We start from the raw sequence: 17,250 nt of genomic DNA on the forward strand, positions 1-17,250 counted from the left end.
TCAGAGATGAGAGAGGAAAGGAATGAGGAACGAGGGAGAATGGGTGGGAAAAGAAAGTAGGTTGATAGAAACAAAGGTGGAGAATAAGGATGAGAGAAGGATAACCAAGAAGGGAGAATTAGTTGGAAAAAGGGAATGAAATAAAAGTAAAGGAATAGAAAGTGATTCAAGTGGGGAGAAGGGAAAAGTGAAGTTTAGAGGGGGGTGGAAAGGGCAAAATGATGACAAATGAGAATAGGAGATAGGGTGTTGAGAAGGGAAAGCAACACATGAAAAGGTGAAAGCCAACAACACAATAAAGTAGAAGACTTTTCTTCCTGTGCCCTCTTCCACTCCTGCCCTGTGAAGGCTGTGGAGGTGGTAGAGGAGACATCTAGGCAAATACCGTTAAGGGTGGGCACACTGGCAACAGGGAGCACCTGCTATGTACACTGCTTCCTCTGTCCCCTTTCTTCCCAGTCCCCCAATTCCATTCCAAAATCAAGTTATCATATCCATGGTTGACCAAGTTCCAGTGATAGGAGTGGAGAATGGGACCGAGTGAATCGGGTCACACATTTTCAGGGACAGCAACACACAGACCTAGGAGGGCAGGAACAATCAGACCTGGCAAAGGAGTGACAAGAGACAGCAAAGGAGGGACACAGCCTGACCAGGACATCATTTATATACAGGGTTAAAAGAGACAGGGACAGACTGAGGGATAAAGAGGTGAGAGGTGGGCTACAAGGTGAACAGGCACGGAAATCTATAAGGGTACACACACACACACACACACACACGGACACAGAGAAAAAGGAAAATGCAGTTGCAGGGGCACAGAAACAAGGACAAATACGGAGAAAATAAGAGCACATAAAAGCGGAGACAAATGGAAGATGGGAAGTCACTGGACAGACCTCCCTCACCTTGACCATGCCGCTGCCTCCCCTCATCTCCAGAACCCTCCCGAATCTATCTATCTATCCAACTTCAGATCCGGAAACCAAGGCAGCCCGACCCCACTGTCCTGCGGCAGCCCGGCCGCCCCTCCTCCCCGCGCTGCCCCCGCCGCCGGCCCGGTGCCCACGTCGGAGATGCCCCCCTGACAGCTCGCGCCCCCGGCCCCCAGCTAGGCCGTCGTTTGGAGGCTAATGGGCTGGCGGGCATTCATTCCTCTGGGGGTCTGCTCCGAGCCCAGTCTCCCCACCTCCCCGCCAGTCTCTGCTTTCATGACCTCCTCCCTCTCTCCAGCTGTGCCCCCTCTCCCAGCCCTCCGTCCCTCTCTCCCGCCGCCGCCCGCTTCCCCAGCTCTCCCCACGAGGGCGGGCTCGCCCGCTCGCTCCCCGTCCTCCCCGTCCCTTTGCTCCCGGCTGGCCGGCCGTCGGTCGGTCTCCGCGCGCCTCTCTCCCTTCTGTCTCGCGCTGCCAGGGAGCAGGGGAGGAAAGAAGAGAGCGAGCGAGAGCGCGAGCGAGCGAGCACAAGAGCGAGAGGGAAAAAAACCCCGGCAGCATCGGAAATCGATGCACTTACACCTCAGCTGGAAGCAGAGACGGCAGTCGAATCGCGGCCGCTGAGAGCGCGAGGCGGGGAGGGGGAGAGGGAGGGGGCGGCTCTGGCAAGAGACTTCTCCGATGTTGAGTCCTCTTTTTTTTTTTCCCTCCTCCTCCTCCTCCCTCCCTCCAGGGCTCGCTCCGGGGCGCCGGGGGCAGAAAGGGGGAAAATAAATAAATAACAAACAAACAAATAAATAAACGCACGGCGGTGAGGGAAGGGAAACAAAATAATCAATGCTATTTGGCTGCGGCTGAAGTGTTTTCCCGGCTTCGTGTGGGGGTTTCCATTGATTCACCCTGGGCACTCGCTCCCTGCCTCCTCCTCCTCCTCCTCGCCCTCCTCCTCCTCCTCCTCCTCGCCCTCCTCCTCCTCCTCCTCCTCCTCCTCCACTCCCTCACTCCTCCGCCTCATTCACTGGCTAGAACCGTGGCGTCCCAACACAATGGAATAATCAATACCCAGGCGCCTGGGGTTGCCCCACTGAGCAGGTGCAGCCGTCCTCTTGCCGCGGCATGATGGGAGATGTAGTTCGAATCGCCCCCACCCCGAGCAGGGACGTCACTGTAGTACCCGGCGCTGGGGGCTGGCGGTGGAAACATCTGCAAACTGGGGGGAGGGCTTCCTTATGGTGCTGCTTCTGCTGTCGCTCTGCTCCCCCAGCCCTGTACCCTATTCCCGTGCGATCACAGTCTCCCCCATATCCAGAGGCCAGTCCCAAGTCAAGTACCTTAGGGGTGCAGATTCCTTACTCTCTCTGTTCCTCTTCTTCTCTTGCCTACAGAAACCATAAATATCTTATCAGCTTCTGCTTTCTTTTACGTCCCCAGAGCTGCTTGGGGCCTGTCTTTCCCTTCCCCCTCCCTCCATCCTGCAGTCTTATAACTGGCTATAATTATAACAATATTGGTAACATTATACAGCACTTTACATACATGCACTCATTTTTTCACCAAATAGCCCTAAAAGTGGGTATTAGTCCCATTTGACAGATGAGGGAACCACAATTCAAAGGTTGAGTGATTTGCTCCCAAATTATATGGCTAAAACGCTAAATACAGCATTCATAACACAACTGCCTTTCTTATCCCAGTCTGACCAACGCCTGCTTTTTAGGATATAAATGCCTCAATGACCCTTCTCTCATGCTCCTCTTCAGTCACTTGAACACAGAGATAAGAATTGATTCTTTCTATCTCACCATTAGCCTGAATTGTCTATATGGATTCCTAGGTCCTCTGTTCCCCTCAATAGAAAACACAAAAGTTCATGAGGTCATGACTATGTGGAGTGATATTCAAACATAGGGAAAACATTATATCCTCTTTGCAGGCCAAAAGCAACTGAAGAGGAAGCAGATCTAATAACAGGAGTTTTGGGTTAGTTCTATGGCTTGAGTTAGAATATCTTGTTTTCCCCTCAATGCTTAAGAACCACAATGTCTGTCAAGGAAGGTGCAGATAAAAAATAGGCTGGAGAAGGGTGAGAGGTGCACCTGCTCAATTGATATGACTTTGCAACTCAGTCTTCTTACAGTACTCCCTAGCTGGCCATTTGTGCTGGCCTGGAAATAAAGCAAGAACTAAGGAGGCAAAGACTGGCTCCTCTGAATCCCAGACACTTCCCACTGTTCAGACCCTTTGGAAGCCCATTTTCCTGAAGCTGAGACAAATACAAGTAGGCTGGAAAAACCACATTTCCTCAATAAGGTGCCATCCCACCCACCATCCCAGTAGGTCAGAAACATTAAAGCTCAAAACTGCACTAAGATTTTTGGGACACCATGTCCAATTAGGTCATGCTGCCTCTCCATTATTTTAACCAGGCCACACCATCTGACCCTAGACTAGCATTTCCTCTAATCTCTGCTCAAACCAAAACAAACCATACTTTTTGGAATCAGAAGACCTGCATTCAAGTCACTTTACCGTTAGGTAACTGTGTAACCTTGGGTGACTCATTTAACCTGGGTCTCAGTTTCCTCATCTGTAAAAAGGGGATAATAACACTGGTACTACCAAGTTCAGAGGTGGTGTGAGGATCAAATGAAAAAGAACATACATAAACCATTTTTGACATCCTTAAAGCACTATAGAATTGCAAGTTATTATGATGCTGATGATTATGCCCTTTAATTTCAAATCCACTTGCAATCAGAAATCTGTGGGTGCGGGGAGAGGTCTTTTATTCTCCAAAACTCAGTCATGCCCAGAGCAGTGCCTGGGAGGGATTTGGGGGGGGTGGAGAAGGGAGCAGCTCTGCCTACATTTCTTAGCCGGAGGGTCTGTGAGGTTGTCTGTGGGAGTTAGGACCTAGCCTCCCCTCTTTCCTAAACATCTCCCCCCCCCCCATCTCTTCCCAAGCCTAGTCCTCCTTCCCTCTCTCCCACCACTAGCCGCCCAGCCCAGTATTAAGTCGGAGCCCCACTGGCCCTAATAGCAGCTTTCCCGTCACCATGGCGACAGGGAGGTGGGATAGTGTAGGCGAGGTGGGGGGGAAGAGGGGGAAGAAGGGCAGAGGGAGCGTCTCTGCCGAACTACATCTCCCACAATGCTCCCGGCTCAACTGCTCCCTGGCTCCGCCTGAGGCCCAGTGACCCCAGCCCGCCCGGGGACCCGAGTGGGGAAGAGGGGTAGAGTGCGGGAGCTTTGACCTAATTCCTTCGGCCCACAGTCAGGGACTCGGGCCCCTTTACAAACCCGCAGGCCTACCAGACCCGGCCTGCAGTCTACACCGTCCCAGACAGGAACTAATATGGCCGCTGGTGCCGGGTCCAGGGCCGGAGGCGCGAGGGTGAGGCCGGGGCTCGAGGCCCGGGAGGCGGGAGGGTGGGGTGGTGGTTGGCTCCCGTCATGCATCGCGGGGAAGTTCTGTCCTGCCCCCCTCTGGGCCTGTGGGGCGGGCTGAGTCCCGGGGAAGGTGGCCGGGGGAGACCTGGGGAGTGACGAAATATAAATCTTTCTCCCGACGGAGTCCCGGGGAGAGGGGTGGGGCTGGTGCCAGGAGAGGCTTCCCAACCCTGTCGAATCTGGTTTCCTTTGAACCTGTTTTCTCATCTGTAAAATGGGGATAATAATATTTCACCTAGTTAGAACACAGAATTGTGAGGAATGTGTTTTTTGGTTCTTTAAAGCACCATATAAATGTGAATTACTACCTGGCAAAAAGGATTTAATTTTGACTTATAAAACACTTATTAGCCTGCTGTGTGCTAGAAACTGCTAGGGCACACGGATACAGAACCCCTGTCATCAAGGGTTTTCATCATTTTGCTTGAGAAACAGCTTTGTACTTTACTTTTTATTTATTTATTTTTTTTGGAGCGGGGAAGGCAGGGCAATTAGGGTTCAATGACTTGCCCAACCAAGGTCACACGGCTAGTGTTAAGTATCTGAGGTCACATTTGAACTCAGGTCCTCCTGACTCCAGGGCCGGTGATCTATTCCCCAACTTTGTACTTTAGCTTGAGGAATTTACTTTTATAAGTGTGGAAAGTGCTTTAAACACTGGTTCTTCCTGAGATTGAGGTTGGAAGAGGGGAGGATTGCTGGGTGCCTAAATACATAATAAGAAGCTGTGATTTTGTTGGTGTGGGACCCCTTTCTACCCATAGTCTTAGAGACACACCTGAGGTTTAAGTGATAAGCCCATGTTCTGTGGTCACAAAGCTAGGATCAAAGCCAGGATATGAATTCAGGTTTTCCTACCTCCCAGTTCAGCACTGAACCATACAGTGCTGCCTCTTTACCTCTCTCCCTTACAGACAGTAGAAGCTAAATCAGTTTAATTGACTGATTGGCTACAGGCAGCATGACACATCCTTGGATTGAGGTGGAACAAAAATTTGTCCCAAGACCAGGAATTGAGGATCGGTTGAAGGAACTGGGTGGCACTCAGGAGAGCCAGATTTCTTTTCGTGATAGCTACTACGACACTCCGGAGCTTACTCTTATGAAGGCTGATCACTGGCTTCGGCATCGTGAAGGGAGTGGATGGGAGCTCAAGTGTCCTGGAGCAGGAGGCAACACAGGCTCCCACACTAAGTACGTAGAGCTCACAGCAGAGGCTGCCATAGCAGCCCAGTTATGTGAGAGGTTGGGGACTGCAGGGATGGGCGCTGAGAGTGTATCAGAGATGCTGGGGCGGCTGAAGCTGCAGGAAGTAGCCAGTTTTGTGACAGAGCGAAGTGTCTGGAAGCTGGCACTCTCTGGAGCTGGTGATGAAGAAGAGCCGCTTACCGTAGACCTGGATACAGCGGACTTTGGCTATGCAGTAGGTGAAGTGGAAGCCCTAGTTCGAGAAGAGGCTGAGGTACCAAAAGCCTTGGAGAAGATCCACAGTCTCAGCTCCTTGCTTGGTGAGGGGGCAGTCAACTTTGTTTCCCTTTTATCCTCCACCACGCTTGGACTGATCTGTTAGGCAACCAGGTGGGGCTGGTGCTCAGGTACCACTTCTGTAACAGGGTAAAATTTGTATCCAAATTCCTGTCCTGTCTAAAACAGGTTTATCTAATCCTTGCCCTCTCCATTTATTAGTAGCTTTGGCTGGGTCTGTATTTCATCTCATTTCTTGGAATTTTCAGCTTTCCTTCAGTCTCATGCATTTTATACATGTCATCTATATGTATCCCTCCCTGACTGTATCCAGCCCCCATCCTGCCACAGTTTGACTCCACCTTAAATTTCCCAACCTCATTCATTTCTGTTCTTTAATCCCACTTCTCCATTCCCAAGTACATGGCCATCATTATTATCTATCCAGTTGCTGCGTCTGCTTCTGGGTACTTTCTTTTTATTCAATGCCAATTTCATTATCATCATTTCCCAAGTTATATTTCACAGAATCCTGGTATTCCATGTGACATGAGTATTTTTTTTTTTTTGCTTTTTGGAGGGCAATTGGGGTTAAGTGACTTGCCCCAGGTCACAAGGCTAGTTTTTGTGTTAAGTGTCTGAGGCCAGATTTGAACCCTGACACCAGGGCTGGTGCTCTATTCACTTCGCCACCTAGTTGCCCCCATTTTCTTGGTAATGTCCATGCTAGTAATATCCACCCTTAAATAAGTATGTATAGTATGCTTATATTCTGGGTATGAAAATTGGCTTATTTTGCTCTACAATTTCATCAGTTTTTTTCTTTGTTCTTGGGGGTAGTTCAATGCTAAAAGTGCCATTTCAAGCCCCAGAGTTCTGTGGCAAAATTAGTTTAAGACTTTGGATCTAGGCCATCTCCTTTACTTTAGACAAGAAAATGAGACCCAGAGGGGTAGAGTTACTCAAGGTCATATGGATATAGAGCCAGATAATGCCCAGGCCAGTGTGCCTTTTCACTCAGGCACAGTGTAGCAGAAATGGCCACAGCTTAGAAAGAATATCTGGATCCCTTAAGGAAAGTGGTGTGATGTGGTGGGAAGAGCATTCCAAAGGTGGAACACCTGGGTTCAGACTCCACTTTACTTCTGCAGAGACCTTGACCATATCACTTCTTCCTTCTGGGCCTGTTACTTTATCTGTAAAATGAAGGAGGTTGGGATCAGGTGATCTCTCATGTCTCTGGTTCTGTGAATATATTTTAAATCCAAGAGTTCTGTGGCCAGACTAACTTGGTAAACACTAAACTATCTTATCACTTTTATTGTCTTTGTAGCTGTGAGGGAGACCTGGGCATGTTATATTTGTGATAAAGAATTAGGATGCCGGGGCAGCCAGGTGCCTCATCGAGTAAGAGTACCGGCCCCAGAGTCGGGATGACCTGGGGATCAAATCTGGGCTCAGATACTTAGCACCACACCCAGAAATAACTGGCTGTGTAACCTTGAGCAAGTTACTTAACCCTGATTGCTTAAAAAAAAAAAAGAATTAGGGTGTTCTCCCCCCCATCCCTCTTGGGAAGAGGGTTGGTAAGAAGGCATTAGAGGGTCTTTATTATGTCAGTACACCTTTTGGCATGGATTCCTCCCTCCCTTTCTTATTTAACTTAGGCTGTTTTTCTACACAAAAATCTCTGTCCATTTCTAGGGGATTACAAGTTATATAGCCTACTATGTCCTACACCATTCTAGAAACCATACTTGGCATCCTCTTCCTTTCATTCATTTTAACATATATGAGCCATATGTATAACTATGGGGGATACAAAGAAGCATACGTAGCCTCTGTTCTGCGTTTGTGTCTAATAGTACCATAAGTCTTCCTTACTGTATGTGGTGTGAGCCTGTTCCAGGCAGGTATGGAGTTATGGCTATCCCTCTCCATATTTATAGCTCTGCCTTTCTGGTGGGCTATCCTTCTTCATTCCTTGGTTTACATCTGTGTGTATTTGTGGCCCTGCTTCATTACCAAGCAAATGAGCTCTGGCCTTCTCTAGAAGGGCCTTAATCTTTATCAGGAGATGGAGGCAATAATGGAAATGAGCCAGTTGCTATAAGGCCTTTCCCATCTCCCATTGGATAGCAGAAAGATTATATTTACCTTCACATATTTTTGCCTGCCTCTGGCAGCTGGGGCAAGAACTGCACTCCAGAATAGCCTGTGTTAACCTGACTCCAAAGCCCCAGGAGTTGAAGGGGGCTATTTTATGTGTGTCACGGAGCACTTATTAAGGCAAGGGAGGTAGAAGGTTGAGGTTAGAGCTCAGGGGCTTATGCTGTCTAGAAAATCGCTTCAGGGCATGCTGACTGTGTGGTTTAGAAAATGGAACAGGCTGAGAACTGTTTGATTTCTCATGGTTTCCTAAGTGGCTATAGGACCTTCCTTACCTATCTCCACCTTTTTGCTTATAGGTGTTTCACAGCACGAACAAACACCTGGCAAGCTGATTGTATACCTGAAGCGATTCAGGCCTCAGGACTACCAGCGCCTATTAGAAGTGACCACAGGGAAGAATGAACAGCAGGGGGCTGCAGCCATAGAGAATTAAACAGCTACAACATGGGATGAGTAGGTGTCATTTGTTTGGGGCTGAGGCATGGGTAAAGAATGTTAGGCCTAATAAGACCCATCCTTAAAATTCCCTAGCCTTCTTCCTGCTCTCTCCCTCTCAATCCTTCTGCCAGCTCCACTTCCTTTGCTCTCTCTCACCTGCCCCACTACCTCCTCCCTGCTCACCTCCTTTCCTTCATCCGTCAGATGCAATCTGTGGGCTGCCCCTCTCCCCCAGCCGCTAAGCAGCCTCCATTGATTTCCGCTCGTGTTTATAGGATTTCCACTTAGCCGTGATCAGTAGTTAAGCACAGGAAAATCCCTCGCCGGCCCCCCCTTGGTCGATGCCATTGATTCTGCCAGCGGCTCCTAACCGCCTTACAGCTGAGTTAGAGATGAGGGCAAGCAGTAGGGATTTCCCCAGCTGGGGTGGGGAGAGCGTTGGGAGGGGAAAGAGGTAGGAGACTCTGCCAGAAAAACCAATATTCTGATGTCACTGGTAGTTGTGTCCTCCTCTGACCCATGATGGTAGATTGGGTCTTGTGTGAGTTTTTGAGATAAATTTTTGCCTGGTAGTGGGGGACAAAGAAAATTCTCTGTTTATAGACTGTTCCCCAAGGCTCAAGGTAGAAACCTTGTTCTTGAAAGGCTCCATTACTTGCTCTCTGTTGTTTCCAAGGGGTTCCATCCCCAGAACAGACTCAGACATGGCTTTCTTCCCCCAAGTTTATTGTAATCCTTCATTGCCAGGGGGAGATCAGAGCCCCCCATACCCCAGTCTGTCTCTGCAGTAGAGAATAATGGAGGCAGAGTGCCACCTACTGGTAACCCTTGGGAACAGTGACTTCAAACCCCACAGGCTCTTTGGAGAGGCTGGGACTTCTTGCTGCTCAGGCTAAGGAAGCACGTCCCATCACTGCCATGTGTCTGGAGGGAAGTCCTTAACCTCAAAGATCTCCTGCACTGACTGTCCGAAGTGGTTGTACGTGAGTCGCAGTCTCATACGCAAAGGGGCCTAGGAAGAAGAAAACAAAAGGGACAGTAACTGGTTCTTTTTGTTCCCCTAATTCTCCTTAACCATAAGGGTTCCAGGCTCTCACCTTGTTGGGATTGAGGACTCTGAGGACCTGTGTAATGGGAGGGCCTCCCTGAGCTGGAACTGTGTCCCCGCTGGGTATCTGCAGCTGCAGCTGGAAACTCTGGCCAAGGGGTTGGGGGAGAAAGCAAGGTAAGGTAGACTTTTCAGTTTCAGCAGGCCCCTGTACAGGCAAGCAGTTGTGCCTGTCTCCCCACACACCACTTTTCCCCCAGCTCTACTCCTTTCCCTTTTCCTATAAGCTCTTAATTCTCCTACTAAAACTTGGTCTGGTATTAACCTTGGGCACAGCAGCCTGACACACAAAGTGGGTGACATCACTCTTGGAGGTGTTGCTAGAAGTTGCAGTGATCAAAAGCAGGGCAGGTGTCTCAGGGGGACGAACAAAAGACATATTCATCTGTAGTCCTTCTCGGTCAAACACCTTTAGACCTGGGATGGGTGCTACAGTAGGGTTATAGAGAAGAGCTCAATCTTAGGCGTCTGGAATGGCCACGCAAAGTAGAGAAGTAGAAGAGAGGGAGACAAAGTTGTAGAAGCTCCAGAGAGATAAACCCTGCTACAAGCTGCGTAGGACTGCACCTCCATGTCATGTCAATATCGCCCTTGTGCCAGTAACTTACCTAGGGAGGGAGTATTGGAAGGAAAATCCAATAGGTGTAATAAGGAACCTTCTGTGGTTAGATCTAAAGTAGAAGATGGCTGGGCATCCCCACTGGCACTATCCAGGAGATCCAAGAGGTCTAAAAGATTGGAGGTCTGGGGGAGACCAGAGAAAAGGATCAGTATGGGATGGGGGAACAGGCTACAATTCTCCTGCTCTAGTACTTCCCGTCTCCTCACCGGGGGTTCTCTAGGGGACTGGACCTCTCTGTTTGGACTCCAAGGCTCTTCTTTGCCTTCTCCTGGCTCATCATCTTGGGGTCCACCATGCTCCACAAGGGGCATCTTCTCCAAGATTGCTGATCTGAAGGGAACAAAACCCAGGCATCCTGGCTCCCAGGACTGTCCCTGACTAACATCATTCCTTTTTTTTTTTTTTTGGGGGGGGGAAGGCAGGGCAATTGGGGTTAAGTGACTTGTCCAAGGTCACATGGCTAGTAAGTGTTAAGTGTCTGAGGTTAGATTTTGAACTCAGGTCTTCCTGACCCCAGGGCTGGTGCTCTATTCACTGCACCACCTAGCCGCCCCAGCTAACACCATTCTTTTGTACTAATGGTACATAAGGGGAACCAGTTGAGAGAGTAGTTGAGAGCAGCTCAGTGAAAACAGTCATGGCTGCTGGATAAACAGTGAGAATGCTTGTTTTACTCTGGGGGTATCAGTGCTGTTTTTGCATTCAAAGAACTATGGTCTGGGGGGGCCAAGAAAACCCTGATTTGTTGAGTGGGGTACAAGAGGCATTGGCAAGGACTCTGGGTGCTGAGAAGGCACTTTCATTGCTGTTGGGGATGTTGGGAGCAGGGCAGGAGGTATTCTGGGGTCAGACTGTCGCACCTCATATGGTCATACTTCCGGAACAGAGCATTGTACTCCACAGCCCTCTGTTGCAGCTCTATATCCAGGCAGCTTCCATAAATGGATACCACTTGTCGGATGCGGCTGGATCATATGGTTGGCAGTGTGGAGAAGACGGATGGGGCAGGAGTTAGTGTGGCTAGAAGTCTAGTCATCACCCACCCTGCCCTTGTCCTTCTGCTTCACAAGTGAGAGGGGAGGGAAAGGCTGCCTAAGGGAGTCTGAGGATGTTATGTCAATCAACTTCAAGGAAAGGGAGGCATGAAGTAGGGCTGGACACAGTGAAGCCCTGGAGGAATGCTGGAGGTCCCTTTCTCACTTGTTATCTCCTTGGAGCCTAGTGCTGAGTTTCATCAGGGCGGTGAGGGCATAACCTCGGGTAGCTGGCAAGGACAGGTGGGACTGCAACACCTTTTCTAGTAGCGTTAGCACTTCCTCTCCTTGAACCTAAATTAAAGAGAACAGATATCAACAAAAGGAGGCTCTTGTCCTTTACCCCAGTGAATGAGCACTTCTCACTTTCCTTAGTCTCTCTGTCAGCCTCACCTGCAGGGGCTCAGTCTCCTCATAACTCCCAGACAGCAGAAGGTCCCCATATTCCCCAATGCACCAGGCAGCTACTTGTACCAGGGGTTGCTGCATGGAAAGAGGACAGGGTCACTATCTGGGTTCTTCTCCCTCTCCTGGGCCTTAGCCCTTGGCCCTATGGTTGATACTCTGGGACTCAGGGACCTTTTGAGCAGGGAAAGTGAAAGGAGGGGACTTAGAGCAAATGGTAATTAGGGCCTTAAGAGCTGGTCATAAGTTCTGGCACATTGGAGTAGCAGGCCTTTCCCCTGAACTCCCACTGGCCTCTAGTGGTCAAGAGGGAGAGCTGCAATGTCTAAATGAATAGAGGGCCTTGGGACATAGGAGGGTAGTGTCCTGTCTGCTCAGGAGGGTAAGTGCAGCTTCTCTTGAGGAGGTGGGTAAGGATAAAGTTGCTGGAGGGGTTTAGCAGAGGCGTGGTGGAAAAGCAGTGGACTAGAGTCAAAAGACAGGTTCAGATCATGGGCTCTGGGGAAAATCATTTAACCTTTGGCCTTCCCTTTCCTCATCTAGAAAATTATCTCTAAGACCCCCTCCCTTCAAGCTTTACATTCTGCTCCTTGAGGGGACAAAGATATTTAGGGAGTCGGTTGGGCCTTGCCATCTGCCTTTACTACAGCACCCTGTAAAACTTTAGGCTTTCTAGTTGCTTGCTGATGACCCCTCTCTGTATGCATTATCTTTCCCTATTAGATGGTGAGCTCCTTCAGAGCTAGGGCTTTCTGGATTTTCTGTTTGTATTTCCAGTGCTTGGAAAGCACTTAATAAAGCCTTTTTCATTATTTATTCATTCACCCACTGAGGGTATGGATAGAAGATGGGGCAAGGGAATGCATGCTCAATGAATGGACCAAGGAAATAACTGGGTAGTCTTAGGGAAGGGGCCAGGGTGAGGAAAGGGGAGTGGTGGTATTACTTGGGAAATGTCTGCAGCCAGGGCACTGTAGAGCCGGTGCACAGAGTAAGCATGAAGCTCCTCTGCTCCTCCAATCAGCTGAGTTAAGTTGGCTACTGCATCATCTCTCACATAGGCACCTGCCTGCAGAGGGCAAAGGGGGGAAGACAAGTCAGTGAGTTAGCCCAGTACCTGAAGTTTTCCTTTGAGTTTACCTCTTACCCCCAACCCTTTCCTCCCCCCTGTCCAGTCCAATGTTCTCACCGTGGTCAGCACTTGCATTATGGTATCTATATGCCAACGCTTTGTTGGGGCGAACCTAGGGGCAAAGAATAGAACAGGGTTATTTTCTGCATTGTCTACCCAAGGAGAGGAGTATTGGAGGGAGCCTTCTCCTGCATCCTCCATGACTTGAGCACTTCTCACCTTTCTGCAGCCAGCAGGATTCCTGATGCACAGTCTGCCCGAAGATCCACAGGGCAGGATTCCAGGAAACCCTGCAGCTCCTGGGTCATGGACCGAATGTTAGAACTATTCACCAAAGCCAAGCTCAGTTCTAGTGCCCGTCTAGCAGAATAAACAGGGAATGCTTAAACAAACAAATCAGAGCTCCCTAATTCCTGCTTCTATTACTAGCCTCCATCTCCTTTTCCTAGCTTCATTCCAATCTCCCCAGACACAACCTCTCCCTTGGTCACAAGATTCAACTCTGCCTAATCCTCCTTTCCCAAGCTCCACTCACCGACTAAGGGAGGCATCAGGCTCCCTTAGACACTCTACCACGGTGGGCCGATGCCTCTGCACAGCGCTATGATCTGACTGTACCAGTCGAAGCAGTGAGGTCAAGGCCACATACCTGAGGGGTAAGGGGGTAGGAGGGAACAACCATCATACTTTCCTGGAAATGACTCCCATCAGTCGCTTCCATAGGCACCATCCCCAAACCCATCTCTTTGGAACAGGGGCACAGTGTTGAGGGGTAGGGACTAATGGGCTGCATGACCCTGACGGGAAGCTGAGAAATGGGTAGAGGACCAGGCATTAGTTAGACAGCCTGAGGTGATCAGGTGTTTATTACCTGATGTTCTTGTCATTGTTGAGCAGGAAGCGGCCAAGGATGTTGACAGCAAGAACCTGGGGCACGGGGGAGTGAGGGAGAGGGTGATGCTACTGCCTGAGACATGGGGATACATGGCATGGGGATACTGGAGAGTGCAAGTAGGTGAAGGTGAGTATCACTAGGGACCAGAATAAAGCCAAAGTGACTTCTGGAGGGCAGTATCTCCAGAAGGCGAGGGGTGGGGAGTAGAAGCAGCAGCAGGTATGACAATAGCAAGAGATGAATACCAGACAGTACCCGAAGGCCAGAGGCAGAACGGATGTCCACGATGGTGAGTACTGTCTCGTACAAGACTGCGTTGCCAGCATTCCGGCTTGTGTCTGTGTTGGTGGCCACCTGAGTGGGTGAATTTGAAATCAGCATCATCCCTAACCCAGGTTCCCATCTATGCCAACTCCCACCAGACTGACCTGGGCCAGCATGTCATTCATGGCCTCACTGCTCTCCTCATGGTTTCTGCCCAGGATCCTAAGTAGTCTCAATATCTGAACCTTGCCACAGAGGAATCAGAGGATATAGGGTGAGTAAAAGGGGGCTACAGGGTGGCAAGTCAAAAGGATTAAGTCGAATTTAGCACTGAAGAGAATACAATGAGGTACACAGTCACTTTCTCCTTCAAGGGTCAGAAAGACTCTGGGAAGACAAGATGGGACCTGTCACCTTTTTAAAGTAAACCTAATCTACTTGCAAGGTCCTAGAATTGCTGGCCATTGGAATTTTAGGGAGCCAGGATGGATTGAGGCTCACAATACGGCCAGAACTACACTCTTAAGAGTAGTAGTTACAGCTAGGTTTTCTTTCTTGTCTCCAGACACAGTAAGGACAGAGGGGAGGGATTATGGATGCCAGGGTCAGGTCCAAACCTGCAGGAAAGGGTCACTGACCCCAGCCACACTATGCTCTGCTGAATAGCCTGACATCACCAGAGTCCGAAGGATCTTCACCAGCTGGGGTACCACCTGGGGATGAGAACAGAGTTTCATATAGGGACACAAGAATCCTGTATCCCCCTAGTCAAACCCCCATGCTCTTTTCTCCCTTTTAAGTTTCCTGATTCTTTCTTGACCCACCTCTCGGAAATGTGTGAGGGCATTAGGGTTTCTCTCACATAGCTCTGTGATCAGTGTGATTGTTCCCATCAGGATACCTGGTTTCAAGGAGAAGGAGAGAGGGGGAGGAAGGAAATTAAGTCAAATGGGGTCTGAGGAAATCCTATTCCACACCCATTCTGCTAATCTGTTTCACTCAGGGAATGACGACCCTCACCTTTCACTTCTGTACCCTGGGCCATGTCACACAAATTGCTCTTCTATGACCCATATCCAGAGTTGAAAAAGAAGACAAGAACAGTGTAGGAAGGAAAGGTGGCAGGTTCAGATGATCCTGTTAACAGGATGAAAGGAGCTCCCTGAGCTAGGGAGTTCTTACCATGGTGGCGTTCATGCAGCAGCTGGGTACAGGGTGGAAGAAAGATGTCAGAGAGCTCAGGGACCTTCCGGATCATGTGCACTGCTGCCAGCACTGCCTGGGGGAATGGGGGAGAGGAGAGGGACACATGGGCCAGAAGAAGCCATTGTAAGGGCACAGCAATATCAAGCCCAGATTTTGGAGCAGGAAGGAATAGAGTTCCAAGGAAGAATTTCTTGAAGGTAAATGCATCAGAGGTCCTTCCATCCCTACTTACCTTTTTTCTAACGTAAGGACTGGGCCTCAGCAGCAGCCTCTCCACTTCATTGGCCAGGTCTCGGCACATCTCTGCTGAGCCCATGGTGCTTAGGGTACATAGTGCCAATCCCTGCACTGGCTGGGTCCCTTGGCTCAGGTCACTGCAGGGGTTACCAAGATTGGGGAGTGTCCTAGGAACTGAATTCTTCCCTCCCACAGCATGAAGCAGGTTTGTTAAATATCTCACATCTGTCTTTTAGGGCCCACCTCCCCTGTCTAGGTTTTGAGATTCCTCCAAACTCCCCAGTATATTTTGTTTCCCCCAACCTCCTCACTTTTTAATGCTGTTGGTTATGAGCAGGTGGGCATCCTGCCTCTCATCCAGCAGCAGCATTGCCCCCAGGTAGCCCACCCTTTTGTCTGTGAATCGGGGTGATGCAATCAGCTTCAGGCACTCCATCTATAGGGAGACAGGAGAGGCTGAAGACCAGAAGGAAGAGTGAGAGGGACCAGAGATACTGAAACCTTTCCCCATTTCCCTCCCTAACATCCAAATGAACCCTTTGGGGGTGACTTCAATATAGAGAAAGTGTAGTAGTGCCAAACTGGGGCAGGAAATGGAAATGATTCCCTTACTTTCAATGTGAGTTTCACTTTTAGGTTCTAGGATCTAGGTCTGGAAGAGGCCTTTAAAAACCATCTAATTTACTTTGCCTGTATGATGTATGTATGATACTATGTATGTATGTTATACATAGAAGACTGAGAGACATTTTACTAGTGTGTGTTTATATATGTGAAAGGAGGAGGTTCTTGAGATCCTCCAGGAGATAGGCTGTGATCTCATTTCAAGTGCTCAAATTAATGTTAGTTGAATCAATTAAGAAAAATAGAACTCTTAGGGATGGGTCTTAGCTGAAACAACCTGTCCCTCCCGAGAACCTGTGTGTATGGGGGCAGGAAAGGAGGGAGTCCCTGGGAAGATTTGAGTTGAGGGTTAATCCTGGTTGGTGTGGCTGTGCCAGCCTGCCTATGGTGAAGCCGTGGGTAAAAAGGAGTTCCTGGGAAATCTTGGGGTCTGGGCAGCCAGAGACAGCCGGAGTTGAGCCCTCCAAATTACTGGGGATTTTGGAGGGGGCTTTTAAATTTATTTTTCTTTCCACAAATAGCTTGTTTTTTTTCTTTTTAAACTAACTAGCTTAAAGATTGGTAGGAAATATGATTCTGAAGGTAAAGTTAAACTGCCTTCATTTGGTCTAATATAGCAGCCACAGTTTAGCACTAATAGTTTTTTAATCAATGGTTTCAGTTGTAATTATGTTAGGCTGTAGAATTGTATATAGAGCCTAGTAATGTGAAAGATAAACTGGTAGCACACTGTCTTACTGATTTACATCAGATGAGGGGGTCACTAGGCTACAATGGCTAGGCTTCGGATCAGGATGTGAGCCTGTGTGTGTAGTGAGGAGTTTGGGAAATCTTGGGGTCTAAAGCAGCAGAGGACAGGAGGAGGGGTCACCTGACTGCACTGGCTATGCTTCTGGTCAGGGTGTGAGCCTGGTGTAGGGAGAAGTCCCTGGGAGAGTTGGAGGTGTGGACGGCTCCTGCTAGGGGAGCGGTGCCCGGTCGGGTACCTGTCCAAAGTGGGCGGGATAGCCCAGCATGTGGACGTAGAGGAGCTTGGCGAGCTGGCGGTGGCGCTGGTGGACATCGCCCTCGCGGAAGGCGGCACGGATGTGGGCGCACTCTTTCTGGATGACCTCCCGTTCCTGGGCCTGAGTCTTGGCCCCGCGGATCTCCTGGATCAGCTCTTGCAGCTTCAGGGAGGGCAGCACCATCTTCGCAGGGCGGGGCAGGGCTGCAGGCCCGCGGGAGCTCAGCAATGGCGGGCGGGCTTTGGGGTAGCCCACGCCCC

The 17,250-nt window shown here is 49.6% G+C and overlaps 2 protein-coding genes across 9 annotated transcripts in view; one reads left to right on the forward strand and one right to left on the reverse strand.

Annotated features, from left to right (window-relative positions):
• The first annotated feature begins 4,032 nt into the window (after positions 1-4,032).
• On the forward strand, positions 4,033-8,468 carry THTPA (thiamine triphosphatase). 3 transcript variants are annotated; one of them, XM_069097882.1, is made up of 3 exons: positions 4,033-4,326; positions 5,339-5,890; positions 8,315-8,468. In XM_069097882.1, the coding sequence occupies exons 2-3, from the start codon at positions 5,344-5,346 to the stop codon at positions 8,449-8,451; spliced, it is 684 nt and encodes a 227-aa protein (XP_068953983.1). In that variant the 5' UTR covers positions 4,033-4,326; positions 5,339-5,343; the 3' UTR covers positions 8,452-8,468. The 3 variants fall into 3 exon arrangements, with proteins under 3 accessions (XP_068953983.1, XP_068953984.1, XP_068953982.1); XM_069097883.1 differs by having other exon boundaries at positions 4,039-4,326; positions 5,297-5,960; XM_069097881.1 differs by having other exon boundaries at positions 4,041-4,326; positions 5,297-5,890.
• Positions 8,469-9,165: 697 nt separating this feature from the next.
• AP1G2 (adaptor related protein complex 1 subunit gamma 2) overlaps positions 9,166-17,250 on the reverse strand; it is an 8,612-nt gene continuing 527 nt past the window's right edge. For 4 of the 6 annotated variants that reach the window (XM_069097876.1, XM_069097877.1, XM_069097875.1 and 1 more), the window contains exons 2-22: positions 16,970-17,193; positions 15,671-15,795; positions 15,355-15,496; positions 15,099-15,195; positions 14,741-14,817; positions 14,534-14,629; positions 14,081-14,161; positions 13,908-14,006; positions 13,629-13,684; positions 13,293-13,406; positions 12,977-13,117; positions 12,815-12,869; positions 12,572-12,694; positions 11,614-11,703; positions 11,387-11,514; positions 11,047-11,151; positions 10,393-10,516; positions 10,173-10,308; positions 9,830-9,993; positions 9,554-9,652; positions 9,166-9,468 (exon numbers count right to left, since the gene is read on the reverse strand). In XM_069097876.1, the coding sequence (XP_068953977.1) occupies positions 9,367-9,468; positions 9,554-9,652; positions 9,830-9,993; positions 10,173-10,308; positions 10,393-10,516; positions 11,047-11,151; positions 11,387-11,514; positions 11,614-11,703; positions 12,572-12,694; positions 12,815-12,869; positions 12,977-13,117; positions 13,293-13,406; positions 13,629-13,684; positions 13,908-14,006; positions 14,081-14,161; positions 14,534-14,629; positions 14,741-14,817; positions 15,099-15,195; positions 15,355-15,496; positions 15,671-15,795; positions 16,970-17,173 (2,358 nt within the window). In that variant the 5' untranslated portion in view covers positions 17,174-17,193 and the 3' untranslated portion in view covers positions 9,166-9,366. Of the gene's footprint in view, positions 9,469-9,553; positions 9,653-9,829; positions 9,994-10,172; positions 10,309-10,392; positions 10,517-11,046; positions 11,152-11,386; positions 11,515-11,613; positions 11,704-12,571; positions 12,695-12,814; positions 12,870-12,976; positions 13,118-13,292; positions 13,407-13,628; positions 13,685-13,907; positions 14,007-14,080; positions 14,162-14,533; positions 14,630-14,740; positions 14,818-15,098; positions 15,196-15,354; positions 15,497-15,670; positions 15,816-16,969; positions 17,194-17,250 lie in introns of those variants that run through there. The other 2 variants (XM_069097879.1, XM_069097880.1) reach the window with 2 other exon arrangements.

Source organism: Petaurus breviceps, unplaced genomic scaffold (genome assembly GCF_028583685.1).
Source record: "Petaurus breviceps papuanus isolate PSGF00001 unplaced genomic scaffold, PetGlider_PUasm1.0 37, whole genome shotgun sequence".
Taxonomy (NCBI): domain Eukaryota; kingdom Metazoa; phylum Chordata; class Mammalia; order Diprotodontia; family Petauridae; genus Petaurus; species Petaurus breviceps.

Coding starts and splice junctions, on each gene's coding strand:
- THTPA (XM_069097882.1), top strand. CDS start 5,344: ATGACACATCCTTGGATTGAGGTGGAACAAAAATTTGTCCCAAGACCA. Junction 5,891..8,314: donor CAGTCTCAGCTCCTTGCTTG/GTGAGGGGGCAG, acceptor TTTTGCTTATAG/GTGTTTCACAGCACGAACAA.